Below are 25,275 nucleotides of genomic sequence, written 5' to 3'. Positions count from 1 at the left end.
ACTATGTCCAGTTTAAGCTTCACTCCCAGATAAAGTACGGTGATTAGATCAACAGTGCCCTCCACTGGAATGGTACCTTCATTACAGAAGGGACACAACTTTTGAAACATTACCTGCTCTACATTTTTATATATCCCTCTATGTAACCGTTAGAGCATTGTTGTCCAGTGAGTCCATTTATACCATAGGCAGGAAAAACACATGTTAAAATAATTTTCCAGCAAAATTAGTTCTCAATTACAAGTTCTCAATTACAACTGCAACCTGGCCAAGATAAAGCAAAGCGACAAAAACAAGTTACACATGGGATAAACAAACGTAGTCAATAACAATAGAAACATCTATATACAGTGTGTGCATATGTAGGAAGATTCAGGAGGTTAGGCAATAAATAGGCCATAGTGGAAAAATAATTACAGTTTAGCATTAACACTGGAGTGAGTTGTGCAAGTAGAGATACTGGGGTGCAAAAGGGCAAAAACAATACGGGATGAGGTAGTTGGGTGGGCTATTTACAGATGGGCTGTGTACAGGTGCAGTGATCGGTAAGCTGCTCTGACAGCTGATGCTTATAGTTGGTGAGGGAGATGAGTCTCCATCATCAGTGACTCTTGCAATTCGTTCCAGTCATTGACAGCAGAGAACTGGAAGGAAAGGCAGCCACAGGTGTTGGCTTTGGGGATGACCAGTGCAATATACATGCTGGAGCGGGTGCTACGGGTGGGTGTTGCTATGGTGACCAGTGAGCTGAGATAAGGCGGAGCTATACATAGCAAAGACTTAGATGACCTGGAGCCAGCGGGTTTGGCGACAGATATGTAGAGATGGACAGCCATAGAGAGCATACAGGTCGCAGTGGTGGGTAGTATATAGAGCTTTAGAGTGACAAAACGGATGGCACTGTGATAGCAAATTGTACAGAGAAGAGAATCGGCCCGGGAATTGAACCCTGTGGGACTCCCATAGAGATTGCCAGAGGTCCGGACAACAGGCCCTCCAATTTGACACATTGAACTCTGTCTGCGAAGTAGTTGGTGAACCAGGCGAGGCAGTCGTTTGAGAAACCAAGGCTATTGAGTTTGCCGATAAGAATGTTGTGGTTGACAGAGTCGAAAGCATTGGCCAGAGCGATGAATACAGCTGCACAGTACGGTCTTATCGATGGAGTTTATGATATCATTTAGGACCTTGAGCGTGGCTGAAATGCACCCATGACCAGCTCGGAAACCAGATTACATTGCGGAGAAGGTACGGTGGGATTCGAAATGGCCGGTGATCTGTTTGTTAACTTCGCTTTTGAAGATTTTAGAAAGGCAGGGCGGATATAGGTCTGTAACAGTTTGGGGCTAGAGCAGTGGTTTTCAATCCTGGTCCTGGGGACCCAAAGGGGTGCACATTTTTGTTTTTACCCCAGCAGTACACACCTGATTCAAATCAGGCCTTTTGATGAGTTTATAATTTGAATCAGCTGTGTAGTGCTATGGCAAAAACAACATTGTGCACCCCTTTGGGTCCCCAGGACCTGGATTGAAAACCAGAAATTTGTCTCTCACTGTTGCTGCAGAGTGTATCCCCCTTTGAAGAGGGGGATGACCGTGGCAGCTTTCCAATCTTTAGGGATCTCAGACTATACGAAAAAGAGGTTGAACAGGCTAGTAATAGGAGTTGCAACAATTGCGGCAGATAATTTTAGAAAGAGAGGGTCCAGATTGTCTAGCCCAGCTGATTTGTAGGGGGTTCAGATTTTGCAACGCTTTCAGAATATCAGCTGCCTGGATTCGGGTGATGAGACGACGGGGGGGCAGCCAGGTGGAAAGCATGGCCAGCCGTAGAAAAATGCTTGTTGAAATGTTTAATTATCGTGGATTTATCGGTGATGACAGTGTTTCCTAGCCTCAGTGCAGTGGGCAGCTGGGAGGAGGTGCTCTTATTCTCCATGGACTTGTGTCCCAAAACCTTTTGAAATTAGTGCTACAGGATAAAAATGTAAGCTTGAAAAAGCTAGCCTTTGCTTTCCTAAATGACTGTGTATATTGGTTCATGACTTCCCTGAAAAATTGCATATCGCAGGGGGCTAGTCGATGCGAATGCAGTACGCCACAGGATGTTTGTGCTAGCCAAGGGCAGTCAAGTCACGAGAGAACAAGGGGCTATCTGTTCTTAGTTCTACATTTTTTGAAAGGGGCATGCTTATTAAGATGGTGAGGAAGGCACTTTTAAAGAACAACCAGGCATCCTCGGGGCATGTCAATTAGAAAGGCCTGCTCGCTGAAGTATTTTAGGGAGCGTTTGACAGTGATGAGTGGTGGTCGTTTGACCGCAGACCCATTACGGACGCAGGCAATGATTGCTGAGATCCTGGTTGAAGACAGCAAAGGTGTATTTGAAGGGCACTTTGGTCAGGATGATATCTATGATGGTGCCTGTGTTTACGGATGTAGGGTTGTACCTGCTAGGTTCCGTGATAATTTGCGAGAGATTGAGGGCATCTAGCTTAGATTGTAGGACAGCCGGGGTGTTAAGCATATCCCAGTTTAGGTCACCTAACAGTAAGAACTCTGAAGATAGACGGGGGGCAATCAATTCCCATATGGTGTCCAGGGCACAGCTGGGGGCTATAACAAGCAGCAACAGTGAGAGACTAATTTCTGGATAGGTGGATTTTTTAAAGTAGAAGCTCGAACTGTTTGGGTACACACCTGGATAGTAAGACAGAACTCTAAAGCTAACTCCGCCCCCTTCGGCAGAATAATGATGCATTTAGCCATTTCAGGTGAAAAATAACCCCAGCAGAAAAGATACAAAAAAAAATACAAATTCACCTCAAAACAAATATCAGCTTTTTTAGGAATAGGTTTTATTTCCTATTTCAATTATGATGTTAGAAAAAGATCAAACAAGACAAAGCCATATACACTGCTGTCCATTCTGTGGCGATTGTTCGAGGGACGTTGCTCAGAAGTCTAAAAACTAACTGGGAAGTTCTCACATTTTCCTGCAACTCTTCATCTTATCCCTTAGTGATTCTTTCATGATTACAATAAACTTCAAGTTGGAATTCTGTTACGGATTTGGACTTATTTTTTTTACCATGGTTGTTATTCACAAAAGGATTTAGGAAATTTGAACAGTTCCGATCAGGTAATCTCCGACATATCCTCCAGGCACTTGTATAAAAAAAAAAAAACACACATATTCCACGATGGCTACGATTTTAAGTTGATGGCTGGGTCGCATTCATTAGGGTACACAGTAGCAAAATGTTTTACAACGGAAAGCAAAAACTAGCATTTCTAAATGGACAACTTCAGCTAGTACCCCCCTGTTTCAGTCCATTTTCTTCCATTTGGTGCCTATTGAATACCTTGGTCTAAAGTAACTGAGATGTCAGTCCATTGGCTCAGTCATCAGGTTCAGTAACGCACTGCTCCACAATGTCCCGCAGGTTGGGGTTCTCCATAGCAGCTGCTACCCTCTCCTTGTCGTTGATCTGTTTGTTAACTGGAGGGAAATGGATAAAATCACAATAGGTTTCCTTCTATTGTCCAACTGCATAAATGGGACCAAATGGGTTTGAACCTGGATTGTCTGAGCACCACAAGTAAATGTTATTCCCGCTGAGTTAAAGCCTGAAGGTCTGTAAAATATTACCAATAGGGGTTCACAGAATTACTGGTTTCATAAGACAAATTATAGTTGGGCTTTTCGTGTGTAAATACAAAATATATCCAATGTCTGACATTTCTCTTTTATTCAAAATACATTTTCTGGAGATACGGATAAGGTGGTGTTGTAAGTAATAACACTTACTATCTTCCTCAGTAGAATGGGTTCCCTCAGAAATGAAAATGTCCAACTGTTGAACAAGAACAGATACATTTACACTTTAAAATAACAATAAATAAGCAATTCATCTGCATGAAGTTGGAAAAACTAAGTGTGTGTGTGTTCCCACAGACAGGTCTAATCAGGGAGAAGGGTTGGAGGTTAGCACACCAGAGATACAACCAGAACCAGAAAACAACCACACTGCATTTTCATAGGAGCCCCTTTGTTCCAGAGGCACCGCATTATAAACCATTTAAATTATTGGCTTCAGAGACTACCCTTGGAAATAAGACAAAGCGCTATGCATCAAAGGTTTGGAAAATAGGACTTTTCTTAATGACAAATCACTGGATGAGAGAACGTGTTCTTACTAAACAGACTAACATTTTGTGCATCAACATTGATTTAGGGATTAGTTGTATGATAACATTTTTCCTCTGATGGGTGTAATCCCCTAGCTGCTTACCTTGTGTTTAAACGGCAAGCATCTTTGCAGTTTAACTTGTAAGCACAGGCCTGAAACACACGTTACAGAATAACTTACATTGATGTCTGAAGTAGGCAATTTCTGTGTTTCCCCTAGGGTTTCTTTTAAGCAGCGGTGGCAGAGTTAGGGGGGGGGGGGGGGGGGGGGGGTTATACATCTATATTATATTTCTTATACCCGCTGCTGAACACATATAGGGGAAACAGATTTAAAAAAATATATATATATATATCCATAGAACAGAGTTAATTGACCCTGTGGGAAGAAGGTCATGTTACAAAGAGAGTGAAAAGCAGGGGTTTCTCATGAGACTGCCATTTAACATTCGTCCCCTTCAGAGAATGATTGGGAACATTCACTGAGTGTTAGAAACATTAGGAACACCTTCCTAATATTGAATTTCACACCCGTTTCCCCACAGAACAGCCTCAATTCACCAGGGCATGGACTCTACAAGGTGTTGAAAGCAGTTGGCTGGATGTTCTTTGGGTGGAGTACCATTCTTGACACACATGGGAAACTGTTGTGAGAAACCCAGCAGCGTTGCAGTTCTTGACACATAAATCAGTGCGCCTGGTACATACTACCATACCCCGCTCAAAAGGCACTTAAATATTTTGTGTTGCCAATTCACCCTCTGAATGGCATACATATACAAGCCACGTCTCAATTATCTCCAGGCTTGCAATTCCTTATTTTACCTGTCTCCTCCCCTTCATCTACACTGATTGAAGTGGATTTAACAAGTGGCATCAATAATGGATCATAGCTTTCACCTAGAATCACCTGGTCGGTCTGTCATGGAATGAGCAGGTATTCCTAATGTTTCTTACACTCAGTAGGTCTAGACAAAGTAGATCAATGCTACATTAAGTCAGACCACCTATGTCGAGTTACTTGACAACCTTGTGGAAGTAGAAACTGAAACTAGTGGAAGTATAAAATGCAAAGTCTGTTGCATTTCAGTCATGCCAGTCTGAGTGCACTAATACGCCAGAGTATGGTTGGAGAGGTGCCTGCTTGTGCTCCAGTTATCGGTCAATGGCCACCGATGTCACTATAGCTTCAAAGACAACATTGCATGGCACTTTATCATATCCCTATTTATTAAAAGGATAGGAAAAGGGGCCTCACAGACTCTTACATTCTCTGCCTGTGCTGCCAACTTTGAGGTAGACAAGAATGTAGTAGAGATAGTTGTAGCTCTATAGGAATGGTAGCCTGAGTGTTAGTCTGTTTATGCTATCATGCCAACTCCTTGTCACTCGTTATGTTAGGCTTGACAGCAACAGCAATGTAAGCAATGTAAGCAATGGAGATGTCAACAGCACAAACAGATCTGCGACAAGACTATGAGAATGCCACTGTAGTGTTGTCACATAAAACATTCTATCAGTATGGATGCAAGAGGCTAAATATCTATTTCTGTTCATGTCAGTTATGAACGGTTGTTTCTTATCAGTTGAAACAGAGACACACCGATTAGTGTTGCCAGAGAGCAGTGTGGGACAGTTGGGGAGAACTTGATAATTATGAGATACTCGTCCTCTCCAAGCTCTTGAACTTCAACACATTCTTCTGACACGACATCCAATTCCTCCAACGTGTTAGGTTTCTCTGGGTCTCGAATAGTGCGAATGACATCTGGGGAAAGAAATTGGGGTTGAGGTGGTGAACAAGCACATCACTTAGAAATGTTAACTATTTCAGCTGGTTATACTGACAACTAGCTAGCTATCAGTTGAAATTAGCAGTTGTCCGAATGTTTCATTATCAGAGAAAATAAGAAATTGTAAAACAATCTCAGATCTTTTAGTGCGGTCTCTCCGTTGGTCACTTAGGCGTTACAATCATTGTGACCTGTACGCACTCGTTGGCTGGCCCTCGCTTCATACTCGTCGCCAAACCCACTGACTCCATGTCATCTACAAGACCCTGCTAGGTAAAGTCTCCCCTTATCTCAGCTCACTGGTCACCATCGCATCACCCACCTATAGCACGCGCTCCAGCAGGTATATCTCTCTGGTCACCCCCAAAACCAATTCTTTCTTTGGCCGCCTCTCCTTCCAGTTCTCTGCTGCCAATGACTGGAACGAACTACAAAAATCTCTGAAACTGGAAACACTTATCTCCCTCACTAGCTTTAAGCACCAACTGTCAGAGCAGCTCACAGATTACTGCACCTGTACATAGCCCATCTATAATTTAGCCCAAACAACTACCTCTCCCCCTACTGTATTTATTTATTTAGCTCCTTTGCACCCCATTATTTATATTACTACCTTGCACATTCTTCCACTGCAAATCTACCATTTCAGTGTTTTACTTGCTATATTGTATTTACTTTGCCACCATGGCCTTTTTTTTTTGCCTTTACCTCCCTTATCTCACCTCATTTGCTCACATTGTATATAGACTTATTTTTTCTACTGTATTATTGACTGTATGTTTGTTTTACTCCATGTGCAACTCTGTGTTGTTGTATGTGTGGAACTGCTTTGCTTTATCTTGGCCAGGTCTCAATTGTAAATGAGAACTTGTTCTCAACTTGCCTACCTGGTTAAATAAAGGTGAAATAAAACAATTAAATAAAAAAAACAACGACCAGACTTGTCAACACATAAACTGTTCTGGGACCAGGCTAAGATAACCATAACTGGCCTAATTAAATAAAGATTCAATCAAATAAATAAAACAATACTAGCACGCAGCCTAGAAAACCTGTCTATAACGTTAGCGAACTAGCTGTATCAAGATGCAAATAAACCAATTTACCGTATACTTCTAATGCTTTCTCTTCCATATTTTGGGTCCTTGGTGCATTCGTGTTGTCTGGCAATCCGGTGAACTGCAATACTTTGTGACTCAATGTAACTAAGTGAGGCAAAGCTAGACACTATTTACATTTTTCATATACTCGAGCTTTCTGAGACTTTGACATCAGTGTTTTCACGCTCCCCTAAACTAGACAGTATGTTCACCGTTTAATAAAACATACTAGCATATGGATTGGCTCATCAACGCGGTTTTTATAAGAAGACTTAAGCTTTGACATCTGCGTAGGTTGTGACAAACAAAAAGTCGTCACTAGTTAACACAGTAACAAAGTTATAAACCCCGCCCATTTAAAAAACAACGCTATCTTAATTTTAAACATAACGCTAACCTTAACCACAATGCTTAAACATGCATAACCCTAACCTTAAATGAATCCCAAAAAGTACATGTTTGTTTTCATAAATTTTTACGTTAGCAAACATCGTCTTTGTGGCTGTGTTATCTAGTGGGAAGCAAAACGAAAGCCTGTGCTGGCTGTTTACTTCCTCCTTCAGATTCAGGCGAAAGCAAACGCTGCAAGATCAATACAAGTTCGGTTTTCTGCTCTGCATGCATAATCATTTAGGAATTATTATTTGGTGTATTCATTAATGTATTAATATTTTCAACAATTTGCCTTTAAACGGCAATTTAGGGTGTAAAATATCAAGGTTTCAACAGTGATGCTATCCTTGCTCTGCTTTTCTTTTACGTTTTATGGAAGACTACACCTACTGTATGGGGTATTGGAAAAAACAACAACATATTCCATTGCAGACATATAAAAAACAAATTAAACAACCATCACACTACTTCAGTCACAGTTCAAAGCACACCACCACACAGGCTCGGGTGGCTGTGAGCAAGGAGCATTCATCGACAGGATTCCTTGTAATGCCTCTGGAGAAAAATATATGAGCGCTATCCTTGCTTGATTATTACTGTCTTTTATGTATATATTTTTTCGTTCTACTATTGGGCAATAGTTAATCATCTGATACAGAGAACGCATGTCATGTGATTTGTGTCAGGATGTAGGTCAGAATGTTTACGTGAAAGAGGAACACACATCCACGAAAAAGAAAACGATAATGTCCAAATTCTATTTGAATTGTTCTCTCATTTGACGACAAGTCGACAGCTGAGTATATACAACTGTAAATAGCTAAATTACATATGAGATCGTATCAGTTGTAAGGCATCTGCATCAAATTCGACATGATTATGATAAATATGTTGCACAGATCTGAAACTCGAGATAACTGTGCATTAGAAGTCGCTCTCATCCCGGAGAGCAACCTCTGTGAAAATGTTGTGGACACAGCAAAAGCTAAAATGGCCCAAGGCTGCTCCCTGCTCTGCTGCTTGAGTGGTGCTGGGGTGCTGACAGTCGGCGACATTTCAGAGAGCAAGGCACCGGGGAGAACGGTGGATGGCACATATACAGAGTGAGTAAAGTGAGCTAAAAGAAATGTCAACTGCCGTATGCATTTGTTTCCACATTGATGACGGGATTGGTTCACACATCTCGTGTCTGTCTGTCTGTCTGTCTGTGCGTGGGTGCGTGCTATATCTTCAAAAAGTTCTCTAATTGAATGAATTCCTCGCTGTCTGTAGCTTTGCCTGGGAGGAGGTGACAGTTTACAATGGAGCCCGTGGCAACCCTAGACTTCTGGCTGTGAGCTCTGAGTGTGAGCTGACACTTTATGAACTAGAAGCAGAGGGCCCTACCTCTGGCCCTCTTGTCTCTGCCTCTGAGTTCACAGCAGAGAAGCTACTGCAGCTGGTCAAGGAGAAAGCCCCGAGTACGTGACGCCAATGTCTTTATCATTATCAGTTTAATTCAGATTGAAAGTAGTGGATTATATTTGTTTTAGAGACTACATTAGGGTACACAGAATTAGCAGTTGTGCCTGAAGTTGTACTCATTGTTATTTTCATAGCTTTGAGTGTTATTTTACATACATTCCAACTTTAATCTATCCATATGAATTCGTAACCTATACTAAACTGCACTGCTTGCATTTTGATTCTGCAGGTGTGGCTGAGGTGGTGTCCTTGAGGCTGCTGTCCTTTGTGGATGCCAGAAGCTTTCTCCTGCTCAACTCCAGTGTTGTGGTGCAGCTGCAGTGGCAGCAGGGGGCTGAACCGGGGACCCTGTCCTGCTGCAGCATCGTTCTGCCCCCAAAGGCCCCCCTGGACACATGCACTGACTACCAGCTCTGCAGAGGCATACTCTTTGTGTTGACCACACCTGGAGTCATATGTATCCTTAGCAATTTTATGTGTAGTAGTTAGCCCTGAGACACAGGGCTGTGCAGACTTCTATGGTAGCCATAACTGCCATAGGAGTCTACAGGCATCTCTCACAACTAAGTCGTAGTATCTTACTCTGATCCTGATTGTCTTTCAGTATACTGCTCTATCTTTAACACAGTGCTCCAGATGTGTTTGACAGTGCTGAGGGGAGGAAGCTGGCCAGTGTAGACCTGCCCTCGTACCACACTGCTGGGCTGGGGGAAGATGAGCCGGCCCCCTACCTGGACTCCTTCTGTCTCCTCCAGGTGTCTCCTGACCTGGGTACTGCTGTTGCTGCCACTCAGTCTAACACTGCCTTTGCTGTCGACCTCAACCACTACTTCAGGTATTTCAGCAGTAAACAGGGAAGAACTATCACTGAGACTCACCAAGATGGTTTACTTGTGATTCAATCTGTTCAGTCCATCTGGATGTCTCACAATTGGTATTTTCTTGATTCCTTGCTTCCTTTTTCTTTGGCTCTTTCCCAAAAGCATTCAAGGAGAACATCCTTGGTTCCGCCCTTGGTACCTTTTCCTTCAATGCGTTTTTAGGAGGCGAGGAGGGAGGACACAAGCCATCAAGGAAAGGCAAATTGAGAAGGGTTTCCTATGAAACCCTTCTTCCTTTAATTAACAGAAGTTGTTGTGGATTTTTCCTGTCGTCCTGATAGGATGTACCCAGAGCATCTGATGTGTCGAGTGGTCCCCAGTCGCCCTCCCCTCAGGCCCCAGGGTCCCTGTGATGAGGACAGCCTCTCCAGCTCCATCTACAGCCACACTGTGCTGGGCACCTCCTTCAGCACTGACCGGTAAGAGGAAGAGCACAGAATAGAACAGAATAGAATTCTCTGTCAGTGTTGTACATTGCATTTTAGTTAAAGGGGAGTGTATTGCATACCATTTTTTGTTTTTATCTTTAATTCCCTGAAAGTTAAATGAGGAAAATAATTATTTGTTTTCCTCTCTCCCCCTTCCCGTTATCTCCAGGTCCTGGGAAGCTAGGCTGACTTCTCTGTACAACAAGGCCAAGGCTACCCCTCCCTCTTCTCCTCAGACTCTGGGGGCTCCTTGGTTTAAGGATTTCCCCCACATCGAGTGTGGGCGGGCAGCTATCGCTGCCAAGCTCTCCCAGAGCAGAGTCCCATCAGGGGGAGCCACCATGCAATTCTCTGTGCCCTACACAACTACCCCAGTGCTGCTCTCTGTTTCTGAATTCTCCACTGTGTTGACCTTTGTCTCCCCTGGCAACAGCGAGACAACTGTGGCCTTCTGGGATCTGCAGTCCCAGAGTGTTACATACCACCGGCCCACCTCGCCCACCGTGCCTATCCAGCGTACCGCAGAGGAGCAGCTCAGCCTGCTTCTGAAGAGTGAGTCTGCTACTGCACACATATGAGAGGTGTTTAGTGTTCCTGAGTGGTCCAGTCTCAGCCATGACTCAAATCTGCTTGAAAATCAGAGACACGGTTTGAATATTGCTGTCCATCAATGATTCCCAACCAAATTTACTAAGCTAGATACATTTTGATGAAAAAAAGGTAACTTTTCAGTTTGTCGATCAGTATAACGTACTATCCGCTTGCCAGGACAAGTATAAAACCATGGGACAGACAAGAAGACAGATGGGTCAGACAAGAAAACCATGGGTCAGACAAGAAGAAAATGGATTAAAGTTGTTCGATTGGACAAGTAAAAAAAAAAAACATCTTACAACCACGCAATGTGTTGTACACTGTCCTCCAAATTTCTGCAGAGCGCATCGGACTATAATATTGTAGGCCTGCATTGACCGTGACGAGCGGTGATTCAATCATGCAGTCAGAAGAATATGTTTTCGTGATCAAAGCGTGCGTAGTGGAGTGTACATTTGTTGATATTCATTGCTAGTTAGTGAGCCCATTTATAGCAATTTTTTTGTCAGAATTAAAATCCTGGAAAATGAATGTTGTGTGCATCACCTGCATGTGGCATTGGGTTGCTGCCAAAGGAGCAAAAGAGACATTTGCGCAGAAGATAAAATAATGACATACAACAAACTAGCAAGATTACCAGCCAAACTACACTATGTTTTGAAGTGGCTGTCTCGCTAGTTAACTATTTAGCTATTAGCATGTATTATTGTCATGTCTGATGTCCTAAAATAACTCCACAGGCACTGGTGTATAATGGCAAATGACAGACATGCAGTTGATACGGGTGCACAGTTGATGAAACCAGGGTAATTTCAGGATGAGCCTGCAGGAAGGGTACCACATGAGGGAGGAGGATGTCTTCCCTGTAACGCACAGCGTTGAGTTTGCCTGCAATGACAACAAGCTCAGTCCGATGATGCTGTGACACACCTCCCCAGACCATGACGGTCCCTCCACCTCCAAATCGATCACGCTCCAGAGTAGAGGCCTCGGTGTAACGCTCATTCCTTTGACGATAAACACGAATCTGACAATCACCCCTGGTGAGACAAAACCACAACTCGTCAGTGAAGAGCACTTTTGGCCAGTCCTGTCTGGTCCAGTGACGGTGGGTTTGTGCCCATAGGCGACGTTGTTGCCGGTGATGTCTGGTGAGGACCTGCCTTACAACAGGCTTACAAGCCCTCAGTCCATCTTCTCTCAGCCTATTGCGGACAGTCTGAGCACTGATGGAGGAATTGTGTGTTCCTGGCGTAACTCGGGCAGTTGTTGTTGCCATCCTATACCTGTCCCGTAGGTGGGATGTTCGGATGTACCGATCTTCTGCAAATGTTGTTATACGTGGTCTGCCACTGCGAGGACTATCAGCTGTCCGTCCTTTCTCCCTGTAGTGCTGTCTTAGGTTGCTCACAGTACGGACATTGAGATTTATTGCCCTGGCCACATCTGCAGTCCTCATGCCTCCTTGCAGCATTCCTAAGGCATGTTCACGCAGTTAAGCAGGGACCATGGGCATCTTTCTTTTGGTGTTTTTCAGAGTCAGTAGAAAGGCCTCTATAATGTCCTAAGTTGTCATTACTGTGACCTTAATTGCCTACTGTCTGTAAGCTGTTTGTGTCTTAACGACCGTTCCACAGGTGCATGTTCATTAATTGTTTATGGTTCATTGAACAAGCATGGTAAACAGTGTTTAAACATTTACAATGAAGATCTGTGAAGTTATTTGGATTTTTATGAATTATCTTTGAAAGACAGGGTCTTGAAAAAGGGATGTTTCTTTTTTCGCTGAGTTTTACTGTCCTTGATTGGCTCTGGAGGGTTTTCGGAGTATGAATTGGCTGACTTCAGTCCGGGGCAGCCTGAAGCCCTTGCTTTGGATTCGGCGGGGGAGAGTGAACCATTGGTGGTGAATGCGCCTTTGATGGCGTTTTTCTCCCCTGCAGCAGAGTTCCTCCAGATTTGGGAAAGGTATTTCCTGTCCGTGCAGCGGTGAAGAGTTACTTAACCCAGTTTTAAAGATCTTGCTGATTTAGTGGCGAGTTTCTTTACTACAGAGTATAACAAGGGGGCTAGTCCTAGCTCAGAGGTTCCTTGGGCCGGGAATCAGAACACGCAGTTCCTTCCTCATGTTCAGACACACGGTTTTCAAGAGTGGTGGATATGAAAACAAAAATGACATCCCTGGTTCCTGAAGATCATCCACCTGTTGGCCGGGGACCCGTAGATTGAGGGAGTCTTTGGTTGACATTTTGATGTTCTTGCAATAGCTTTTTGGGCGGAGCCTTTCTTTTTCCAAATTGAAGTTTTATATGGCAGCCATTTTGGGGCGTGTCATGTACGGATGGACGGCTCGACCCCTGAGTCTCATCCTCTGTTGGTCGGTTCCTGAAAGCCGTACATTGGCTCGGACCAGGGTCTAAGCCTATAGCACCGGTCCTGGACGCTCTGTGTGAGCCTCCGTACGAACCGTTGGAGTCTGTGGACCTGAAGTTCCTTTCCTAGAAATGTGCACTGCTCATGGTGTCGGCAAAACACGTTGGGCATCTCCACGCACTTCCTGTTTGAAGTTTGCACCTGTAGTGAAACTACATCCTAATCCAGTTGCTCTCAAGGTTATGCCTATGAGGGGGGGTCGCTGGCTTTTGAGCAGTCTCTTTCTCACCCCCACCGTTTGTTTCTAGTGAACAACGAAGGCAGCATGGCCTGTATCCTATATGGATAGGAACAAGAATATCTGTGTTGTGACCAGCTTTTTTTTGTCTGTTTCGCTAATCCAGCTCAGGATAGGGTGCTTTCTAAGCAGCGTCTGTCTTGTTGGATTGTGGAGGCTATCTCCCTGGTGTGTGGCGGCTACTTGGGCATTGTTCATGGGCATGAAGATTGGTGATATCTGTGCTGCAGCGAGTTGGGGTTCCCCCACATACCTTTTGTGAAATTGTATTGATTGGATGTAGTAACTGCTCCCGGTGTGGCTCATAGTGTTCTTATGGCTGGTTCCGGGAGTGGATGTCCGGCACAGATGGCGCATGTATCCGGGTTACCACAGTTTCCCTGTGGGTTTGATCCTTGGGCTGCCGTGGTTCGTCAATGAAGTGGCACGCATTATCAAGTCACAGCAGGTGCCCTGTTGTTTTGGACTTGCGGTTCCTTGTATGAGATCTGACTTTTCAGGTTCCCAAGGTAAGTGTTGTTCTTGCCAAGGTGGGGCTTGTAGACTTGGGCCGCTGTGGTCGATGTTAGACAGCCTTTTGTCCTGGTTTCCCTGATTTGAGCCTTGGTCTGCCTTGATGCGCAGCAGCGTGCAGAGTGCGTTTTATCAGGGTTACCACAGTTTTCTGTGGGTTTGAACCTTGGGCTACGGCAGCGCGCGAGTACACAGTTTACAGGTTGCTGCAGGTTTTTTGTCGGAATCCTGCAGTAGCCATTTTGATGGTGGATCTTTGATGTTATGGGGCTATTTTGCTTCCACAGGTCCTGGGGCTATTGTTAAGGTCAACGGCATCAAAAACTTTTTCCCAGTACCAGGAGATTTTAGCCAAAAACCTAGTTACCTCTGCCAGGAGGCTGAAACTTGGCTGTAAATGGATCTTCTAGCAAGACAATATCCCCAAGCATACATCAAAATCCACAAATAAATTATTAGTTATAAATGATTAGAAAATCAACATTTTTCAATTGCCATCTCAGTCTCCGGACTTGAAAACCTGCAGTTTGAATTGTAAAGCGCAGTCCATAAGCACAGACTAAGGATATCAATGATCTGGAAGGATTCTGTATGGAGGAATCGTCTAAGATCCTTCCACATGAGTTCTCCAACTCATAAAACAAGGGAGAGTAAGGCTCAGTGCCTTTCTCCTCGCTAGGTGAGGTATTGTTAAACTAAAATCTCTTTCTCTGAGCAATTGTTTTACTGCTAAAATAATATAATTTCCCAATTTTTTGTGTGCGTAAAATATAGCTCAGTATATTTATTTATTTATTTTATACAGTAATTTTTGCTCATCTTTATTAAGTGTGTCAGTAATTTTAGACCCCACTGTAGGTTGCTATTAGAGTTGTGCAAAGTTGGTTGAATCTTATTCTAAGCTGTAATCTGATTCACAGCTGTAATGGCTGCCAAAAGTGCTTCTACCAAGTATTACCTCTGGGTTGTGAAGACATATGCAATCATTATTTTTTTGTATTTTTTATTAATTTGGGAAATGTTCTATAATATTCGTTCACTTTCAACATGTGGATTAGGTTGTGTAGATCGGTAAGAAAAAAAATCAAATGCAATACTTTTTTAGATACCACTTGCACACTTTTCTTCTGTAAAAATTGTGAGTAGACTTTCACTAGGCACTGTATGTTTTCGTTATTCATGTGTGTATTGATGTTGAGTGTAGCTCTTGTGTGTTGCAGCGTCAGGCCTGTCCCTGGTACTGTTTGCTGTGTCACAGGAGGAGCTGCTCAACAGACTAATGGTATTTGGCAGTGCTGGCACAGTGGACTCTCTGTGCCACCTTAATGAATGGGGCCGCTGCGCCATCCCCATTCACGCCTTGCAGGTAGGAGTCCTGGGGCCCGTTCAGTTGGCTAAATGGTTTGCTTAATTTCACAACAGTACGTACAGAACGATACATGCCTTTGTCTTGTATTTGTAGGCTGGTCTAAAGAACCACCAGTTGGACACAGTGGACTTCTTCCTGAAGAGCAAAAAGAACGTCCTGACTCCACCCTCTGGGTATATTCTACCTGACCAATCAGCTGCCATCTCAACCCAGAGCCAGCTGAAGAGTAAGGCCTTTACAATCAATTTCATATTAATCACATAAATCCCTAGAATCCTAATATAAATACTTAGTATTATTGTAATTGTATGCCATAGTAATTAATACTAAGAACAAATTTGACATGCATCAAATCTAATATTATTTGTCATTATTTGACCTTACTTACAGCCCTTAACCAATAGTGCAGTTCAATAAATAGTTAAGAAAATATTTATTACATTTAAATTAAGTAAAAAATGTAAAGTAACAAAGCAGAATTGCATAACAATAACAAGGCTATATGTAGGTAGGGGTGAAGTGACTATGCATAGATGATAAGATGAATAACAGAGAGTAACAGCAGTGTAAGAACAAAGGGGGGGTCAATGTAAATAGTCTGTAGAGCTTTTGGAAGATCTGGGGACCCATGCCAAATCGTTTCAGTCTCCTGAGGGGGAAAAGGTGTTGTCGTACCCTCTTCATGACTGTCTTGGTGTGTTTCGACCATGATGTTGATGCTACACTATTTCAGGTCTTTGTGCAGGGGCACCACCTTCCTGTTATTTTAAGGGATTATCAGAGGCCCAGGCGTCTTTAAGATTACATGCTTTATGAATTTCCATGTGCAATTGATGTTTGTTTATTTTTCAATAATTATTCACTCACTGAGGTTGGAGTCATTAAAACTCATTTTTCAACCACTCCACAAATTTCTTGTTAACAAACTATAGTTTTGGCAAGTCGGTTAGGACATCTACTTTGTGCATGACACAAGCAATTGTTTACAGACAGATTATTTCACTTATAATTCACTGTACAATTTCAGTGGGTCAGAAGTTTACATACACTTAAAAAAACAAACCATTTTACAACTTTTTTCTCCCCAATTTTGAGGTATCCACTTGGTAGTAGTTCGTCTTTTCTCATCGCTGCAACTCCCGTACGGACTCGGGAGAGGCGAAGGTCGATAGCCATGCGTCCCCAGAAACACAACCCAACCAAGCCACACTGCTTTTTGACACAATGCACATCCAACCCGGAAGCCAGCCAGTGTGTCGGAGGAAACACCATACACCTGGCGACCTGGTCAGAGTGCACTGCGCCCGGCCCACCACAAGAGTCGCTAGTGCGTGATGAGAGTATAAACACAATGGTACCACGCAGCTGTCATACCGCTCAGGAAGGAGACGCGTTCTGTCTCCTAGAAATGAATGTACTTTGGTGCAAAAAGTGCAAATCAATCCCAGAACAACAGCAAAGGACCTTGTGAAGATGCTGGAGGAAACGGGTACAAAAGTATCTATATCCACAGTAAAACGAGTCCTATATCAACATACCCTTAAAGGCCGCTCAGCAATGAAGAAGCCACTGCTCTAAGTCCGCCATAAAAAAGCGGACAAAGATTGTACTTTTTGAAGAAATGTCCTCTGGTCTGATGAAACAAAAATATAATTGTTTGGCCCTAATGACCATTGTTTGGAGGAATAAGGGGGAGGCTTGCAAGCTGAAGAACACCATCCCAACCGTGAAGCACATGTTGGCAGTATCATGTTGTGGGAGTGCTTTGCTGCTTGAGGGACTGGTACACTTCACAAAATAGATGGCATCACGAGAAAGGAAAATTATGAGGCTATATTGAAGCAACATCTCAAGACAACAGTCAGGAAGTTAAAGCTTGGTCGCAAATGGGTCTTCCAAATGTACAATGACCCCAAGCATACTTCCAAACATGTGGCAAAATGGTTTAAGGACAACAAAGTCAAGGTATTGGAGTGGTCATCACAAAGCCCTGACCTCAATCCTATAGAACATTTTGGGCAGAACTGAAGAAGTGTGTGCGAGCTCTGTTAGGAGGAATGGGACAAAATTCACAAAATGTATTGTGGGAAGCTTTTGGAAGGCGACCCGAAAAGTTTGATCCAAGTTAAACAATTTAAAGGCGATGCTACCAAATACTAATTGAGTGTATGTACACTTCTGACCCACTGGGAATGTGATGAAACAAATGAAAGCTGAAATAAATCATTCTCTCTACTATTATTCTGACATTTCACATTATTAAATAAAGTGGTGATCAAAACTGACCTAAGACAGGGAATTGTTACTAGGATTAAATGTCAGGAATGGTGAAAAACTGAATTTAAATGTATTTGTAAACTTCCGACTTCAACAATACCTTTTCAAATATTGCATTTTGCAAATAGTGTACAGTTCAAGTGACACCTGTCATCCATTTGTTGTGTTTATGTAATGTAGTATTGTGTTGCAAGGTCAATACACTTTACTGAGTTATAAATCAGGCTGAAAATAAGGCATACATTGATAACCATTACATTGTAGCTTTCAATTTAATTATCACTGTGAGGACATTCTAGGTTGTAAATGCAAGTAATCTGCAAATCCTATACCATGCTTGACAATTAAATGCTTGGGGGAACACAGACACATGAACAGAAACACGAACACACACGGGGAGAGTTAAGACGGTAATGATTCATATTGTGCATTGACTCATGGGAGCTATTGGGCCGACAGTCTGTCGTATCAGCCTTGCCTCCTGAGTCCTGCTTGGATCGTTGTATAGTAGGTAAAGCTTTGGAGCCCCTTAATCTAGCCCACTGGGAGTGGCTGACAAACAGAAAGGAACAAGTATTGGTATTTGGTATTTTATTAGGATCCCCATTAGCTGTTGCGAAAGCAGCAGCTACTCTTCCTGGGGTCCACACAACATAAAACATGACATAATACAAAAAATGTATAAACAACACCAGCTCAAAGACAGAACTACATAAATTAAATAAATATCACAAACACACACTCACAAATGTGTATTTAAATGTGTCTGCGTTCCTGTATGTGTGTCTACTAGTATGTTGTTCCTGGCGGTATACCGTATTTTACTATACACCGGTATTTATGCACGAACCGGTGTGGGTTTTTACTTTACCTTCTATAACGGTATTTTTAATGTTTGGTTTGTTAAATGTGATACGCCGTGTGTAACATCTATTTTTATAATTTACTTTGCTACTTGAGTCATCCCTCTCCACTCTCTCCATGCCGCTTTCCACACAGACCTGGTCCCACCCCGTCACTCAAGGAGAGCATTTGTTGTTGCTTGACCACGAGACACTTTCGTTCAGTCTGCATGGTCAACGCAGCACATACAACAATGTTGTTTCCACTTTGATCTTAATATAAATCCACAAGTGTTCTATAATTACAATATTAGTTTGTGTTTCTTACTTCTGCAAACAGCTAGTTTGTAATTTCTTAGCAAGTTAAGCTAAATCGTGTTAACCACTAATGCTAATTGCTAGTTAGCTGGCTAGTCAACGAGCTATTACAAGTACTGAGTCAGAGCAAACGTAGCTAGCTAATACAACCTGATCCCAGTTCTGGTGGAGGCTTAAATCAGAATGTTTTTTGTGCAACAGTATCTTCTTAATCAAAGAGGAATAGGCGAAGCATGAATATGTTTGCTATATGAATACAAATTTTAAATTTCCCTAGGAAACACTGAACATCACTTTGGTTCCTACCCTGTCACAATAACTCGCCCATGGCATTTTCATTCGTTGTCATGTCAACCACTGTATTCAAAGTGCCCACTATTATTTATATTCTAACTATAGAATTATAATAAACATTCTATTTCCATGATTCGAAAAGTTCACCGATCTAAATCTCAATTGAAGCATTTGGTTAAAAATAAGACCTAGTATTTTTGCCCATATTGTGGCAGTGTGGAAATGATCTCAAATGAGTGCAGGAAACTATTAGGTTAAAGTTGAGTTGAACAGTATAAAACAATCACAATTGGGAAAGACCCATTTAAAATCATTTAGAATATATGTGCTGCCACCCCTAGGGTCACGAACTACTCATAAAGCACATGTAGAACTTTTATTTCAAAGTCTGTAGAAATAGAAACTCCAGCACACTGGTGACCTTAATGCTACAAAAATGTAACAGATCTTATATTTCAGTCTCAATAGGCCTTCATCAGGGATTTCTACTGATGTTATTAGGAGATCAGGACCAAACTTGTTTGTATGGTCTATGTTGAATCATGATAAGGTCTGATGATGGTGGGTGTTTCAAACTTTCAATAACACAGAGGTTTCTCCCTATTCTCTAATCAAAAACATAAAATACCATCAAAAATGCGAAAAATACCATGATATGATATTTTGGCCCTATCGCCCAGCCCTAACTGTGAGCATACAGTTTGTGTGAGAGAAAAAGGAAGGGGACTATACCGTAAGATACCTCATGCGATGTCAGCTAGAATTACCGCTCCTAATAGTAATTGCCTTCTCACATGATGTCTCACTGTAGTCTCATCACAGCCTAGTAATTGAAATTGTGTGCATGCGCCCCCATGCCTTTAATTTGTTTGTGTATGTGTGTGTGGTTGATGTTTTCTCCTACTGACTAGAATAAATGTGTTCAACCTGTAGTGTATTATGAGCTTCAAATGAATATTTATGGAGTGTATATGTAAAAAAATATATATATAAAAAAAAATGTATGTGTGCCTTCAATGGGTAGGACAGTGTAATTACCAGAATGTAATGAATAGAACTGTAGCAAATGCAGCCATTACAATGGCAACATTTCCCCCTACTCATATGACCTAGGTACAGATCTAGGATCAGCTTCCACTCCCCCAATCCTAACCTTAACCATTAGTGGGGAACATGCAAAACTGAATAAAGATCAGCTTCTGGAAGCAACTTCATCCTACTGCAGATAATGACAGTATGAGTGTTTCTCTGTTCCTGTAGATGTCCAGGATCTGTGTCCGGCTCTGGACCTTCTGCGTTGTGCCATCAGAGACAATCATACTGAGGCCCAGAGCCGACAATTTTCAGAACAGCTGCTCAGCATCACCCTGGCCTTCCTCAACACACAAGTCAGGGCTGTCCTCTCCGCCACAGAGGGTAAGACATTTCTCTCGCCGCGTTCCCCATGATTTTGCTTGCAGGTTAAACCCATGTTCATTGCTACAAACTTTCAAAAAACATTTTGGATAAAATTACCACATGTAAATAAATAAAAAACGTTTAAAAACCGTGAACAATCCCTTTAAGATTTTTGAGGGGACACTGCATCAACCTGCTTGGCTACAGAATCCAGTTGCTGTAAGCATGATGCATTAGGAGTGCTGCCTCACTGAGCAGAGTCATGGTTGAGTGGTAACCCTCCCGGCTCTAGGCTCATGTACTACAACTCTGGAGACTGGGTTTCAAACCCTTCACACTACTATGCCTGATCCATTTCCCACTTTGTTTCTCATCTGAAATGAAATCAATAACATTTGAAATCCACTCACTTTAAAATCAAATAAAATACTGCTCTCAACTCTCAATCAATCAGCCATGGCTGGCAAGAAAACATCTGCGGGAGATTGCATCAACCTGCTTAGTTGCCAACTGTATAACAAAAAAATCAAGTTGACATTAGAATTTTGTCTGCTTCCACATGCAACAGTGAATTGAAATGAATTCATTAGGCCTTAATCTATGGATTTCACATGACAGGGCAGGGGCACAGCTGTGGGTGAGCCTGGGAGGCCATAGGCCCACCCACTTGGGAGCCCAGCCAATCAGAATAGGTTTTTACCCACAAAAGGGCATTATTACAGACAGAAATACTCCTCAGTTTCATCAGCTCTCCGGGTGGCTGGTCTCAGACGATTACGCAGGTGAAGAAACCGGATGTGGAGGTCCTGGGCTGGGGTGGTTGTGAGGACGGTTGGACGTATTGCCAAATTCTTTAAAATGACATTGAAGGTGGCATATGGTAGAGAAATGAACATTCAATTCTCTGGCTACAGCTCTGATGTACGTTCCTGCAGTCAGCAAGCCAATTGCACGCTCCCTCAGAACTTGAGACATCTGTGGCGTTGTTGTGTGACAACTTCACATGTTTTGGATCTTTTATTGCAGCTCATGAGACATGGGACTAATACTTTACTTTACATTTTGCATTTATATTTTTGTTCAGTGTAGAAAAGTCTATAGAAATAGAAACTCCAACACACTGGTGACCTTAATGCTCCATAAATGTACCAATCTTATATTTCAGTCTCAATAGGCCTTCATCAGGGATTTGTACTGATGTTTTTAGGAGATCAGTACCAAACTTGAGTTTGTATGGTCTATGTTGAATCATGATAAGGTCTGATGATGGTGGGTGTTTCAAACTTTCGATAACACAGAGGTTTCTCCCTATTCTCTAATTTCTTTCTTCACAGAGCTGGATGAGAACCTGCAGGAGTGTGTGGAGATCTTGGATAGTTACGTCTCAGATCTGCGTACCTTCATGAAGAGGTTTCCCTGGCCAACAGGTGGCGACACTTCCACCCTTGTCCCATCCCCCATACCTGTACCTGAGGAGGTGGAGAATGATTACTGGAGTTCCCTCTCTTCTGAGGTAAAAACACAGTGAATCTTTCAGAATAGCTACTTTATTGTCGATTCTTCCACTCAAATTAATTGATTTGCTGTCACAATCACACACACACACCCACACAAGAAGCAGAGTGGGCATGAATCCTCAGCAACATCCTAGATGGGTAATCATGATAATGGCTTGAATTTATGTCACACTTTTTAACCATAGGCCTCAAAGCGCTTGACCTTGTGCTAGGGTAACTCTTCTCATCCACAACAGCCATTTTGCACCAGAATGGTTCTCCCCAATTGGCTTTCATTAAATAATTATCTACAGTAATGACCAGATATCCGATTTCTGATACTGTGTGTGCGTCAAGGAGGTGGTCGAGCGAGCAGTGCTGACCAGGCAGATTCCCCGGGCCCAGGCCTACCTGAGGAGCCAGAACAGGCCAGATCAGCGGCTGGAGGAGTTGAGGAGTACGGGGCTGCGTCTGGCCTTCAACTGCCTCACACACAAAGACCTGGAGCAGGCCACTGCACTGCTCAGGAACATGGTGAGACTATGGCTATGTTTGGTTTGTTTTCACTAATTCATTCTGGAAGGATTCTGTATGGAGGAATGGTCTAAGATCCCTCCGGATGCGTTCTCCAACTCCATAAAACCTTTTAGAAAAAGGCTCATTGTCGTTATCCTCACAAGGTGAGGTATCGAAGGGTATTGAAAACTCGGGTGTCAATAATGTTGTCTTCTACCTTTTTTGAGAGAAAAAAATATTACTTGTTTAACAAATTCTCTTTCTCTGAGCAATTGTATTAGTATAACATAATTTAATTTCCCCCAAAAATGTAGCATACAATATAATAGCCCAGTATTTGAATTTATTTTATCCAGTCATTTTTTTTTTTCAGACCCCACTGTTGTTTGCCCTTAGAGTTGTTCAAAGTTGGTAGAATCTTATTCTAAATGATTCACAGCTGTAATGGCTGCCAAAAGGGCTTCCACCAAGTATTACCTCTGGGGTAATCTTTATATTCGTAGTTAGACAATGATGAACAATGGTAACAATATAAGATAAAACGAATTAAACAATATAGCAGCGAGCAGCAATGAACGGGGTTCAGAGGATGATAGAAAGGACACAAGATCAGTTGAATAGCAAAGCAAGCACTCTATCATGTAGGAACAATCTTCCTTTATGTGCAATCCTAAGTTTAAATACAACATTGAAGTGAATCTGATGAACGGTTCATGAGGAGAAGATGATTGCAGATCATTTTTAGCATTAGCGTTACATATGCAGTAATTAGTTATTAGTAGTTTCCTTGTTTTTTTTAGATATCAATACAAAATTCAGTGGGCTTCATCTTAGGGATGTCGATGACAAGTTTCAAGTTGATAGGCCACCGTGGAGTGGATTTCCAGTGGTTTAAATTGACACGTTAAATCCCATTTGAATTTGTCAACTCAGCCATCTCTTAGCCAATCCCTTGGCTTTTCTCAAACTAAGTTAAGAGATGTACCATGGACCTGTTATTTATCCTTCATGAGAATATGTTTTCCCAAGATGGAGGAGAATCTTTCCTGATAGACCTTATGAAATGTGGTCAGCATTAGAAAAGACACTTACATACAAAGTTTCAAGTCTCTAGGTCAAACAGGGTAGTGAATAGGAGGGTTTAAGTGAGATTGCTTATAACAGAGCCACCTATAGGCCAATCGTGCCATTCTTTTTCACCAAGTTCTTCATGGCCTCTAGTTCTGTGCGCCAAATTAGAAAAAAAGGTACCAATCTATATGCTTCAGTTATTTGACTATGTCAAAAATATGTATTTGTCATCTAAGAATAACAACAGCTTTGCTGTGAACCCCTAAAAAAGGTTTTCAACTTTGATAAATCTCACAATTACCCTTGGACAAAATAACTCAAAGACATATTTAAGGGAGCTGATCTATAACATATTTAGACACAAGTTACCATGCAATGTCTACATGATCAAAACAAAGTTGAACCCTTAGCTACAAAGAAAAATGGTCAACTTATATATTGCTTAAACCTAAGCTCAGAAATTATAACCAGACCAAAACACCTATGATCCAGAACCCTATGTCACCTGACAAGAAATCAAAGAATCTTGTTGAGAACTGGGATACTGCTTCTGGTAATTGAATTAGGTAGGTTCAATGCCATAAATAAAGAAGAGCGGATATAAACTGGTTATTTGTTTAGCAACAAAACCTACGTGTGCGCAGCTACGGGTTGGCTTACATTGTTGGCAAAATGTGAACTATATTTCATTTCCAATGTTTATTGAAAACATAAAACATTTGCATAATGAGCACTTGTTGTCTCTCAAACACATCGTTGCAGTTGTTGGAATGCTAGCTAGCAATTTTTTTTACTATATATACTGTACTAGCTCCAGGGTGCCAATAATTGTCTTTATTTCTTTTTTTATAAAACTGAAAATCCAAAGTTTCTTTTCAATTTCATCTTGTTTTAGAAGAAATGTGGGATTTCTTTTTTAATTCAAGGGTGCCAATACATTTGGCTGCAACTGTATGTGTGTAAGCATGTGTGTACTTGTGTTCATGTATAAGTATGATCATTTTTCTTTGGATACAGCAAATACGGTGTCTTATAAGCCCATGTGGGTTGGGCATCATGAAGATTCACTCTAATATAATCAACCAAGTCATCAATCATATAACATTACTTGACAGTGGTTACACTGCATGATTATTTTACATAACCCACAAGACATAGACAGAGCTTTGCTATTCATTGTGCCCAGAGTCTGTGAAAACAGGGATGATGTTAGAATCTCACTCACACCCCATGACCCAGCAGGAATGTTGGTGTGTCCTCCATGACTAAATGGTAATTTCTCATGCAACTGAAACAGGAGTCTCCTTGTTTTTTTGTAGTTTGTACTGTGGATAAAAAAACACCGGCATTCTCTGTTTTCAGGGTTTCAACGTAAAGAAGCAACTGCATAACATATGCCTCTACACAGATGACCGGGGCCTAAGGGACTTTGTGGTAAGACCAGCATTTTGAGCAAATGCGACGATCGCATCGAACATTGACTTTCATTATTTGGATGATTTGACTGTTTTTAAAAACTCATTCCAGCCAGACAAGCGGGTACACTGCATTGAGTTGAAAAACATTATCCTTATCAACATCTCTTTATGAACATTACCTTTTGAACTCATTACCTTTTGCCTTAGAGGCGATTTAAGATTTTTTTGGGGGGGGTTTCATACTGTGT

The 25,275-nt window shown here is 42.1% G+C and overlaps 2 protein-coding genes across 4 annotated transcripts in view; one reads left to right on the top strand and one right to left on the bottom strand.

The window, feature by feature from the left end:
* Window positions 1-2,835: 2,835 nt before the first annotated feature.
* ciao2a (cytosolic iron-sulfur assembly component 2A) lies at window positions 2,836-7,429 on the bottom strand. The gene is made up of 5 exons (XM_020470020.2): window positions 7,091-7,429; window positions 5,795-5,959; window positions 4,295-4,344; window positions 3,811-3,856; window positions 2,836-3,501 (listed from the first exon to the last, which is right to left on the bottom strand). Exons 1-5 carry the CDS (start codon window positions 7,116-7,118, stop codon window positions 3,401-3,403), a joined length of 390 nt encoding a protein of 129 aa, XP_020325609.1. The 5' UTR covers window positions 7,119-7,429; the 3' UTR covers window positions 2,836-3,400.
* Window positions 7,430-8,139: 710 nt separating this feature from the next.
* The window catches only part of spg11 (SPG11 vesicle trafficking associated, spatacsin), a 94,542-nt gene continuing 77,406 nt past the window's right edge, over window positions 8,140-25,275 (top strand). For 2 of the 3 annotated variants that reach the window (XM_020470018.2, XM_020470017.2), the window contains exons 1-12: window positions 8,141-8,580; window positions 8,750-8,937; window positions 9,171-9,398; window positions 9,578-9,776; window positions 10,104-10,241; window positions 10,420-10,802; window positions 15,249-15,394; window positions 15,491-15,623; window positions 20,389-20,544; window positions 21,861-22,039; window positions 22,380-22,556; window positions 24,972-25,043. In XM_020470018.2, the coding sequence (XP_020325607.1) occupies window positions 8,351-8,580; window positions 8,750-8,937; window positions 9,171-9,398; window positions 9,578-9,776; window positions 10,104-10,241; window positions 10,420-10,802; window positions 15,249-15,394; window positions 15,491-15,623; window positions 20,389-20,544; window positions 21,861-22,039; window positions 22,380-22,556; window positions 24,972-25,043 (2,229 nt within the window). In that variant the 5' untranslated portion in view covers window positions 8,141-8,350. Of the gene's footprint in view, window positions 8,581-8,749; window positions 8,938-9,170; window positions 9,399-9,577; window positions 9,777-10,103; window positions 10,242-10,419; window positions 10,803-15,248; window positions 15,395-15,490; window positions 15,624-20,388; window positions 20,545-21,860; window positions 22,040-22,379; window positions 22,557-24,971; window positions 25,044-25,275 lie in introns of all 3 variants that reach the window. The other variant, XM_020470019.2, reaches the window with a different exon arrangement.

The sequence above is a fragment of the Oncorhynchus kisutch genome, linkage group LG22 (assembly GCF_002021735.2).
Source record: "Oncorhynchus kisutch isolate 150728-3 linkage group LG22, Okis_V2, whole genome shotgun sequence".
NCBI lineage: Eukaryota > Metazoa > Chordata > Actinopteri > Salmoniformes > Salmonidae > Oncorhynchus > Oncorhynchus kisutch.
The sequence above is the reverse complement of the archived record's forward strand: the minus strand, read 5'-3'. Positions and strand labels throughout refer to the sequence as shown.